Genomic DNA, 11,715 nt, shown 5'->3' with positions numbered 1-11,715 from the left:
CAACTCTGTCAATAGATTACCTAAATGTGTGTTTGTAAAGTGTAAACTCTGTATGGCTGAAGATTGAGTACTTGAACACTACAGAAAGATGTGTGTAAACCAGAATACACCGCTTATTGTGTTGTTTTATACTAGTAATACGCACCTGTAACAGGTTACTCAAAAATGTTATTCTAAATGATACTGTAGTTGGAACAATATTAAAGACTACAGCCTAACTAAGTTGGCCTTTATCTACTTAGCAATGAACTATGCAAAATGCATAATGGTATAATATTTATCTTCCCCATGCGATCACGTCTTCTTCTCACTGATAAACACTTCAAACAGATCCAGCCACTTTCAGACTTTCAGGGCAAAGTGACTTCCTTCCCCTCATTTGTTGTTATCCTGTAACTCCCTTTTGCTGGAGAACTGCATGGATGAAGGATAGAGTAATACAGTCTTCAAGTAGGCTACAGTAATAAGGATACAAACTACACTGGTACTGAAACAGTGAGTGTTAACTCTGTGCTTACATATTCGTTTTTCTATATTGTAAAACTTGATTCTGTCAGAATATAGGTATCTATTGATTAGGTTTGTTGAACTATTGTATGGTTGTTTGTTGTGTTCATGGGAACAACGACTCAAGCTCTTGTGAGACAAACTCTTGTGGTACTTTCTTTCAACTTTTGTTCTAACGCTCAAATTATGTGAACTGTATTTACCACCCAGCAAATTCTCCAGGGTTAAATAAACACTGAGAGTATTACATTTAACATTGTTCCAGTGTCTATATGGGTCCACACTTTTCAGTGTTAAATTAACACACTGCTTAGTTTAAAGCCTTATTTGCATATTTCCCAAAGTGCTTTTCAATGAATTGTAGAGTTACCACCCGTGACTGTATTGCTACTGACAGAGACATGGTTGCTGCATTCATTCATTTTCAGTTGTGTGGACTTCACCAAGTGAGATCCTAAGTGAATATGTTATCATTAAAATGTAATTATTTAAAACAATCTAATACGTATTTCATAAGGCCTTATTTTGAGGGCCTAGTTTTAACTTAATACAGTGGCCTCAAACTCATGGTTTACAGTCCACATCAGGTCTGCAAGTCACATTATGCTGGCCAGTGTGGGGATATCCAACATTTTGAATATTTATTCACCCACAACCTGCATTCAGAATGATTGCCAGGGTCAGGAAGACTAAGATATGAGACTACCTAAAGCATCTAAACTGGAACAACCATTTTAGTAATGGTGCAATAAATTAAGTAACACATTGGATTATTATTAATCAATCTATGTCCCTGCAAAAACATAGATATTGAAACAAACAATTCGAAAAATCAACCTACAAAAGAGCATTCTGGGATATATGATACTGATGGGTGTGGTTTTGGTTCAACACTGGTTGTTAACACCAATGAATGTTAATTTAACACTTACATAGTTAATTTAACTCCTGAATCAACTCTAGAAATTTTACACTGAAAAATCAACACTAGGTAATACTGGCCAATTTGCTGTGTACATGTAAAGAAAAGTAATCCCCTGTGCTATGGCCATTTTGTCTCAAATTATCAGGGTGTGCAGCACACCCTCTTTTAATGGGCTACTGCCTGTGTGGAGCTGTCAGCACTCAACTCTGCAGTTGTTTAACAATGGTTATGGCTAAGTATCCGCTCTCTGTCACGGCAACCAAGTTTTTGCAAGCAGAGGCACAATGTTTTTAAAGAATGGATGTTAAGAAAGAATGGGTGGGGGGTATAACTTGAGTTTGAAAATAGTTTCAACATCAAAGCTATGAAAATGATTAGTGCTTTATTTAACCAGAAGAGGCTGCTGTGGAGCAACAGTACAGTAACTGTGTTAAAGGAGCAGTTGCTGTCAGCAGACACAGTAACAACCTGAGCTATGAATTACCCAAATTGCTTTTCCTCATTGCCTGTTTTTGCTGTTTCCTCTTGATTCTGGGTCTCAGCTATTCACCCTATACATACACCATGTTTCCTAAAACCGCATTAGCAAACGGCAAAATAACCCCTACCACTACTTAATAACAAAACTACTGCCAGCCCCACTAACGCCAGCCCCACTAACGCCCACTAACGCCGTTTATAGACCAGCTGCTGCACAAGATTCACTAAGTAACCACCTAACTGCCCGCACCTCTTCCACCCCCCCCCCCCCCCACACACACACACACACACACACTCTCATGAGTGGGCACCCCTACACTGCCCCCCATCTGTCCCACTTTCAACAGACATAGCCGAGTAGAGCTGCCTGCCTGCCTGGGCACCTGTTTCTATGTGACATATCTAATTCCAAATTCCACTCCAAGCGCACATTTCTTAGCTCTCAATTTTCACTTGTTATATATGTTCATATCTCCTGCTGGCTGTGCTCTTTGCTGCATGATTCAGATGTGTGAGACTACTTGACTACACTGACTCTCAGGACTCGGCAGCTAGGGGCTGCTGCTGTCAAATAAATGCAAGGCAAATGTTTTCAAATAGCTCTCCATTTCAGCTTGTTACAAGTTTATCTCTCCTTAATCTTGTTGGCTGTGCTCTTGCCTCATGCTTCAGAAGTGTGTCATAATGAGACAAACTGCTGTCTTTTTCTATCTCACGCAGTGCCAAGATGGGCCATTTACACCATCTTTGCCGTCATCATCTTGCTGTTTTTGGTGTGTATTATTTGGGTCTTTGTGAAATACTGCTGCAAGAGCAAGAAAAAGAGAAAGAACAAGCCGGACCATCAGATCAATCTACAAGGGGTGACTGGTTCCACAACTACATCGCTAGTAAGTAAAGGTGGTAGTACTAGCTTGGTCTTCGTGGGATAACTCAGAGCGTCTGCTCCATTCTATCCATTTCTTGTTGCTTGGATTGGTCGCCGTTGTGGAGGAGTGAAGTAGAGGTGTAGCCTTAGCTCCTTATGTACAGTACCAGTCAAATGTTTGGACACACCTACTCATTCAAGGGTTTCTCTTAATTTATTTTCACTATTTTCTACATTGTAGAATAATAATGAAGACATCAAAACTATGAAATAACACACATGGAATCATGTACTATCCAAAAAAGAGTTAAACAAATAAAAAAATATTTTAGATTTTAGATTCTTCAAAGTATCCACCCTTTGTCTTGATGACAGCTTTGCACACTCTTGGCATTCTCTCAAACAGCTTCATGAGGAATGCTTTTTCAACAGTCTTGAAGGAGTTCCCACATATGCTGAACACTTGTTAGTTGCTTTTCCTTCAATCTGCGGTCCAACTCATCCTAAAGCAATTGGGTTGAGGTTGGGTGATTGTGGAGACCAGGTCATCTAATGCTACACCATCACTCTCCTTCTTGGTCAAATAGCCCTTACACAGCCTGGAGGTGTGTTTTAGGTCATTGTCCTGTTGAAAACAAACAATAGTCCCACTAAGCGCAAACCAGATGGAATGGAGTATCGCTGCAGAATGCTGTGGTAGCCATGCTAGTTAAGTGTGCCTTAAATTCTAATTAAATCACAGACAGTGTCAGCAGCAAAGCACCACCACACCATCACACCTCATCCTCCATGCATGGTGGGAAGCACACTTGCGGACATCATCCAAAAATCTCAAATTTAGATTTATCAGACCAAAGGACAGATTACCACCGCTCTAATGTCCATTGGTCGTGTTTATTGGCCCAAGCAAGTCTCTTCTTCTTATTGGTGTCCTTTATTAGTTGTTTCTTTGCAGCAATTCCTGTGGCGGTCCTCATGAGAGCCAGTTTCATCGTAGCGCTTGACGGTCTTTGCGACTGACTTTCATGTCTTAAAGTAATGATAGACAGTCATTTCTCTTTGCTTATTTGAGCTGTTCTTGCCATAATATGGACTTGGTCTTTTACCAAATAGGGCTATCTTCTGTATACCACCCCTACCTTGTCACAACACAACTGATTGGCTCAAGTGCATTAAGAAGGAAAGAAATTCCACAAATTCCCTTTAAAAAGGCACACCTGTTAATTGAAATGCATTCCAGGTGACTACCTCATGAAGCTGGTTGAGAGAATGCCAAGAGTGTGCTAAGCTGTCATCAAGGCAAAGGGTGGCTACTTTGAAGAATCTCAAATATAAAATATATTTAGATTTGTTTAAGTCTTACTACATGATTTTGCTTACTACATTATTCCCTATATGTTATTTCATAGTTTTGATGTCTTCACTTTTATTCTACGATGTAGGAAACAGGACAAATAAAGAAAATCCCTTGAATGCGTAGGTGTATCCAAACTTTTGACTGTATGTTAGGATGGGCCACTGCTTGAGGGATTGATTGTGTAGCCAATGAATGTGATTGGCTGGTTCAAGCTATGACAGTGTTCTTGATGGGCAGGTCCAACCTGGCTCAGATGATGCAAACTACGGCTCAGCTAAAAACCGTGGAAGACTACTCTACTCTCTGGAATACAAGGCACAAGAGGTTAGTTAGTTTATTGAACTTGTAACTTTATCAAAACCCTGTAGCCACCACAAGCCAACATCTCATTCCAAAATCATGGGCAATAATTTGGACTTGGTCCCCACTTTTCTGCTATAACAGCCTTCGCTCTTCTGGGAAGGCTTTCCACTAGATGTTGGAACATTGCTGCGGGAACTTGCTTCCATTTAGCCACAAGCGCATTAGTGAGGTCAGTCACTGATGTTGGGAGATTAGGCTTGGCTCTCAGAGAACGCGTTTCCACTGCCCCAGAGTCCAATGGCGGCGAGCTTTACACCACTCCAGCCAACGCTTGGCATTGCACATCGTGATCTTAGGCTTGTGTGCGGCTTCTGGCCATGGAAACCCATTTCATGAAGCTCCCGATGAACAGTTCATGTGCTGAGTTGCTTCCAGAGGCAGTTTGGAAGTTGGTAGTGAGTGTTGCAACCGAGGACAGACAATTTTTATGCACTACGCACTTCAGCACTCAGCTGTCCCGTTCTATGAGCTTGTGTGGCCTACCACTTCAACGGCTAACCCGTTGTTGCTCCTAGAGGTTTCCACTTCACAATAACAGTATTTACAATTGACCAGGGCAGCCGTAGCAGGGCAGAAATTTGACGAACTGGCTTGTTGGAAAGTAGCCTCCTATGACGGTGCCACGTTGAAAGTCACTGAGCTCTACAATAAGGCCATTTTACTGCCAATGCTTGTCTATGGAGATTGCATGGCTGTGTGTTAGATTTTATACACCTGCCAGCAACAAGTGTGGCTGAAATAGCCAAATCCACTCATTTGAAGGGGTTTCCACATACGTTTTTATATACAGTATATTGTATGAATTATTACACATTACAAGAGAGAAATGTCTGATTTTTCAAAATGTCACTTAAGTATACTTCAATGTCTTTATTTTTATACCATACAACAGTTGGAATTACAGTGATCTTGCATGTGTGTGTGGCCCTTTATCTTCCCTACTGTCTTTGACTCTCCTGCCATCTCTCATCCCCTGCAGCTTACAGTGGGGATTAAACAGGCTGCAGCACTGCCAGCTATGGACCTGGGAGGCACCTCTGACCCCTATGTTAAAGTCTACATCACCCCCAACAAGTCAAAGACATTCGAGACTAAGGTCTACAGGAAAACCCTCAACCCCGTTTTCAATGAACACTTCACATTTGAGGTATTAGATTGATATTCCTATTGTATGTTTTATATGTTTAAGAGCTTTTTAGCCAGGCTATTGTTTCATACACAGTGTTAGTGAGTCTGTGTCTCTGTCCCACTCTTCAATCTCATCTGACTGTCTTGTGTCCAGATTGACAAAGCTGAGCTCAATGAGTCCACCGTAGTCATGAAGGTGTTCGACTTCGATAGGTTCTCCAAACATGACGTCATCGGGGAGCTGAGGCTGCAGCTCGGAACCATCGACTGGAATCATGTGATCGAGGAGTGGAAAAACCTTAGTGAACCCTCAAAGTCTGAGGTTAGGATGTGACTTGATTTTTGGACCGGTCATAATGCTGATACAAGAACAGGAAGCAAAATAATTGTAGTCTACCTCTTTAGTCTACCTCTACCTAATTTTCATTTAGATACTATTGGCCTACATACTGTACTTCCAACTGGTTGTTCATGTCGTTTCTGGTTACCTTCTGCGATTACAGGATATAATTCTGGGGGAGATCTGCTTCTCATTGCGTTACGTCCCGACCACCAGCAAACTGACTGTTGTCATCCTGGAAGCCAAGAACCTAAAGAGTATGGATTTAGGGGGCTCATCAGGTAGGTCCAAGCCCTGGCTCTCCGAGAGGAAGACTGAATGGTTGTTTTTGTGAAGAGGCTAGTTATGATTAGCCTGGAATCCAGACCGGTTTTGTGCTGAAATTCCACTCCTTGTACAAAGTGTCATATGCCAAACATATGACATGGAGTAACAAGGAGTGGACTGTTACAAAACAGGTCTGGATTCCAGGCTAAGAGTTATGAATATTACAAATAATACTACAGGATTATTGTGGCCTGTTTAGATTATTGCAAATAATACCGGATGCTAAAACTACATTCTACTGTCATTCATGTACACTGTAGATCCCTATGTAAAAGTGCAGCTAGCTCTGGACAAGAAGAAGTGGAAGAGAAAGAAGACATCTGTTAAAAAGTGCACACAAAATCCCTACTTCAACGAATCTTTTACATTTGTGGTGTCATTTGAACAAATTCAAGTAAGTATGATCGTATCTCAGAATATGGCTAAGATGAGGCATTTTTGGCTCTCCAGCCAGTTTCAAGCTCAGCTGCCTGCATGTTATGGAGCTCCAGAAAAGAAGCCATCCCTTTACAATCCATTGTTATATTTTGGCTAAAGTAATTTAAATCGTCAATCTGCGATTTGTACATCCATTTTTACTCTTTTTAAAGAATGCACAGTACGAAGCTGTAAGTTATATTTAACGAAACTGTAATTTATACGGTAATTTATGGTATTATCAACAGTTAGATACTCAGAAACGTTTTACTGAAGCATACTGTAAATGATGGTGCATTGTGGGGAAATGCTGTAGGCAGGGAAATAATTGCTGTATTTAGAATGGAATTCCATTCCACCCCATAGAATACAGTACTGTACTGTACCTTTGGAGCAGCAAAAACCTTTTGACCACTAGTGGGTGCATGGTATTGTTGTTTCTGGCTCATTATTATATTTTGAGTTGTGCCTTGTAAGAAGCTAACCTCTTGCACCCATGAGTGAGAATGTTGTACCAATTCAACTCCTATGCGGTTATAGTGCCCCATCAATTTAAAATGTATAGGGGTCAGATTGGAGTGGCAGCAAGTCTTAAACCTTAAAGGGGGCTGAACTTCTTGTTTTAGCCTTGGTTTCAATTCTCCTCATTATGTAATTCGACTGAGTACAAGATTTGTGTCTTGGAGGAGTGCTTTGATTTGTGAATCTCTGATGTGGGTATCTCGTGAGAAGCGTTTGTTCTTTCACTCTGCAAAACAGTACACAGTTACAGTCACTCACATTTCTAGATAACTTGAAACAGCATAACCAGGTCTTGTCTTTGGAAGTAGCCTAGACTAGCTAGCAAGCTAGCCAACTTCTTTCGCCAAATAGCTTTAGCCGGCTGGTGTGCGACCTGTGGCAAAATTGGTTTGACTTTGGATTGTCTATCTGTGGGGATAGTTAGGGACCGTCAATGAACTACACAATGTAAATATGACATTTTCATGTTGCACATCTTTTAGTTGTCTTGTTAAATGCTTTCAATATTTGTATATGCATTTCAGCAGTTTATAATTGGTTTGTTGTTTTTAAGTCATTGAAATTTGGAGCATTTGACATTTTAAAATATTGTCCCCTGTACATTGTGCAATTGACTGATCGTCCCTAACACAGGAGGTTGGTAGTACCTTAATTGGGGAGGATGGGCTCATAGTAATGACTGGAATGGAGCCAATGGAATTGTATCGAACTCACCAAACACATGGTTTCCACGTGTTTGATACCATTCCCTTCACTCCATTCCAGCCATTATTATGAGCAGTCCTCCCATCAACAGCCTCCTGTGGTCCCTAACTTGCCTATAGGGATATTGACTGTCAAACCAAATTGACCATGGGCATTCATGATCGGGTCCGGTGCAGCTGCGTTCCGAATTGATGATTTCTTAGGTGCTGCCAGCTGTGGGCATGTGGGCACGATTGAAATAAATTAAACCCAAGGAAAACACCACTGAATAACGTAAGGTGACATTTAGTTTTTCCTGTCGTAACACATCGTGGTTTGACAGGTACCTTCATTCCGTGACATACATTATTTTTCTAATTATCTCACAAATCTGTATATTAGACGATACTGACTTTATCACCAAAATTATCCTATTTATACTTTGTAGTCTATTTTGACACTAGAATAAATGTTTCTGACTAATATCGATGCCACATAGGCCATTACTGCCTTCAGTTGCTCTTTAAATGTTTGAGCACTTTGCCATTTCCTTTTGGTCCGTTTTGCAGTGACTGCCAGTTTGGAAGCCTATAAAGGTCCAATCCATCTGTTTTTATGTCAATATCAAATCATTTCTGGGTAACAATTAAGTACCGTACTGTGATTGTTTTCAATTAAAATGGTAAAAAAGACACAAAAATAGCTTCTTAGCAAATAGCAATTTCTCAAGCAAAAATTTTTCTAGGACTGTCTGGGAGTGGTCTGAGTGGGGAGGTGTAAACTGAAAACTAGCTGAGGGGTTTGGAACTTTGTTTCTTATTGGTCTATTGACTCATTTATCACCTTTTGATGTCACTAGGCAAGACAAAGCTCCATCCCACCAAAACAAGCGGAAATTTTCAGGTGGTCTTTTCAAACAGCTTTTACACTAAAAGGGCATTATCATAATTTTCACAATTTCACCGTATTATTCCAACCTAGTTTGGAAATATATATAAAACACAGAAAAAGTTTTTGACTGCACTGAACCTTTAGAAGTGCAAGTGATATAAAACACCAAATATTCGTTAATATGCTGTAATGTGTAACACTTTACCTGGCAGTCAACCTGCTTGTACCAATCCCTTGTAATTACAGTAAAATACTGTGAAATACAAACCCCTCCCATCAATGAATTTCATTCATCCATTCGTTCCTTCAGATTACGGTAACGTGTACTTTTTTCTACAGTATAATACAGTCAACTTTACGGTATTGTACCGTGTGTCTATCACAGTACTTGGTTTGATACCATATTTATAGTAGAGTAGGTGTACTGTAATATGAAATATAGAATTTTACTTGCCACTGAGCTGCCTGTAAATTACTGTCAAATGAACAGAGTGATATAAAGCCATTAATTCTTAAAGAATATAACTTAAAAATGCCTCATGAGCTGAGTTCAACTTTTGTGCCCCATCAGAACCCAAAATACACGGAGTATACAAAATATGAGCATTGAGTTTCATCCCCTTTTGCCCTCAGAACAGCCTCAATTCATCGGGGCATGGACTCAATAAGGTGTCGAAAGCATTCCACAGTGATGCTGGCCCATGTTTACTCCAATGCTTCCCACACTTGTGTCAAGTTGGCTGGATGGCCTTTGGGTGGTGGACCATTCTTGATACACACGTGAAACTGTTTTAAAAAACCTAGCAGCGTTGCACTTCTTTACACACTTAAACCTGGATTCACCTGCTCAGTATATGCATTGGTTAGACCAGGTGTTCCTAATGTTTTGTACACAGTGTATAAGCTTGTTTTACTCCACAATTTGTAAACGATTTAATTGAAAACAAACACTATATAGCATCAAAGCATGGTTAAACTATAATTTTGATATAATGGATGGTCAGTCCTTGCATCCATAGCTCCGTCTATAAATTTGAGAGTGGTTATATTTTTTCAACCCCATTCCTCAGCTGTTTACCAAAACCAATATTGTTTGTACTGCAGATTGCCCCTTTAAACAAAAAGGTGATGGGACCTCCTCTGTAGTACAGTTTGCAGTGACTGATGTCTGCTGTTGCTTCCTCCCTCCAGAGGCTTCAGCTGGTGATTTCCGTGTGGGACCATGACAAGTTTACCAGGAACGATGCTATTGGGAAGATCTTCCTGGGTTGTGATGCTACGGGGAACCAGCAGAGGCACTGGGCAGACATGCTGTCCAACCCCCGTAAGCCTGTCGCCCAGTGGCACAACCTGTTTTCCAGTGAACAAGTGGACTCCATCCTCGAACTCAAACACTCAGTCAGGATCCCCTTCATTAATAAGAACTTTTGAGAAAACTTAAGACTTGCTTGCCAGACTCATGGCACTCCAGCGACTGTGGGAAGAGGCTAGAAATAACCCACTTCCGTCCTCTACTTAATTTAGCTAATAGCAGCTTGGAGGCTCTAGCACTCTTAAACGCTGATAAAATATTCCAATATGGATTGAAATAGTTGCAATTTTTATAGACATTTTATGAAATACATACGTGATAGGTCCAGTTAACAATAGGAAAATAATCTAACTATTTTCTATGTAGCCCATTGTTTATTGGTTTTATACTCAAGTACACTATAGTATAGCATTATAGTCAAACTTGAATGCTGCACAGACAGTATGACTAGCATACAAAAAGACTCCATGGCCTGGGAGAGCATACTGTAGGCCCACCCACTTGGGAGCCAGGCACACATACTGGGAAGTCAGGCCCAGCCAATCAGATTGAGTTTTTCTCCACAAAAGGGCTTTATTATTCATCAGCTGTCCGGGTGGCTGGTCTCAGATGATCCCGCAGGTAAAGAAGCCGAATGTGGAGGTCCTGGGCTGGCGCGTTACACGTGGTCTGCGGTTGTGAGGCCAGTTGAATGTACCGCCAAATTCTTGAAAACAACGTTGGAGGCGACTTATGGTAGAGCAATTTACATTCAATTCTCTGGCAACAGCTCTGGTGGACATTCCTGCAGTCACCATGTCAATTACACACTCCGTCAAATTTTGTGGCATTGTGTTATGTGACAAAACTGCACATTTTAGAGTGGCCTTTATTGTCCCCAGCACAAGGTGCAGCTGTTTAATCAGCTTCTTGATATGCCACACTTGTCAGGTAGATGGATTATCTTGGCAAAGGAGAAATTATCACCAACAGGGATGTAAACAAATGTGTGCCCAAAATTTGAGAGAAATAAGCTTTTTGTGCATATGGAACATTTCTGGGATCTTTTATTTCAGCTCATGAAACAACGGACAAATACTTTACATGTTGTGTTTATATTTTTGTTCAGTATATTTGTCTCAATTGTAGAACAAATGTCATAGTGTCTGCCTCAAGTCATTCAACAAACACTTCCCCTATATGGAAATAGTCTAATACTCTTAATTGATGGAAATATGCAATAAATCCATGTATGGCTTCTCATTTCCGCAAGCGTCTAATTGACTGTGTCTGATTGAATTTCAGGTGAGAATATCATGTGGCTTACCATGGCTCAATTAACCTGAGTTCAGCAGCCTCCCGTCTCCCAAGTGACATAGAGTTGGGACAGTGGGAAATCAAGGAGCCACAGCAGTGTCAGCCTATAGGACCTTATGATACCTCATTAACAGGGATGAAAACAGATCAAGGTCTTGGAGTCTCAGCCAGAGATGGTTTATAATGTTTATACAGGCTTTGTCTCAGTGTCATCAGCACCTACTGTACACAGGTTCCGTAAAACCTCCTAATAAGGAGCTGGTTTTACTGGGATATTGCTTACAGCTCTCGCAGGTGG

At 40.7% G+C, this 11,715-nt stretch overlaps 1 protein-coding gene across 2 annotated transcripts; it reads left to right on the top strand.

Moving 5' to 3' along the window:
* The first annotated feature begins 360 nt into the window (after positions 1 to 360).
* On the top strand, positions 361 to 10,670 carry LOC115197012 (synaptotagmin-1-like). Of its 2 annotated transcripts, XM_029758131.1 has the most exons (8): positions 361 to 495; positions 2,633 to 2,802; positions 4,375 to 4,461; positions 5,480 to 5,647; positions 5,783 to 5,950; positions 6,132 to 6,249; positions 6,556 to 6,689; positions 10,001 to 10,670. In XM_029758131.1, coding segments are annotated over exons 1-8 (1,086 nt in total). In that variant the 5' UTR covers positions 361 to 494; the 3' UTR covers positions 10,241 to 10,670. The 2 variants fall into 2 exon arrangements, with proteins under 2 accessions (XP_029613991.1, XP_029613992.1); XM_029758132.1 differs by lacking the exon at positions 4,375 to 4,461.
* Positions 10,671 to 11,715: the final 1,045 nt, after the last annotated feature.

The sequence above is a fragment of the Salmo trutta genome, chromosome 7 (genome assembly GCF_901001165.1).
Source record: "Salmo trutta chromosome 7, fSalTru1.1, whole genome shotgun sequence".
Lineage (NCBI taxonomy): Eukaryota > Metazoa > Chordata > Actinopteri > Salmoniformes > Salmonidae > Salmo > Salmo trutta.
The sequence above is the reverse complement of the archived record's forward strand: the minus strand, read 5'-3'. Positions and strand labels throughout refer to the sequence as shown.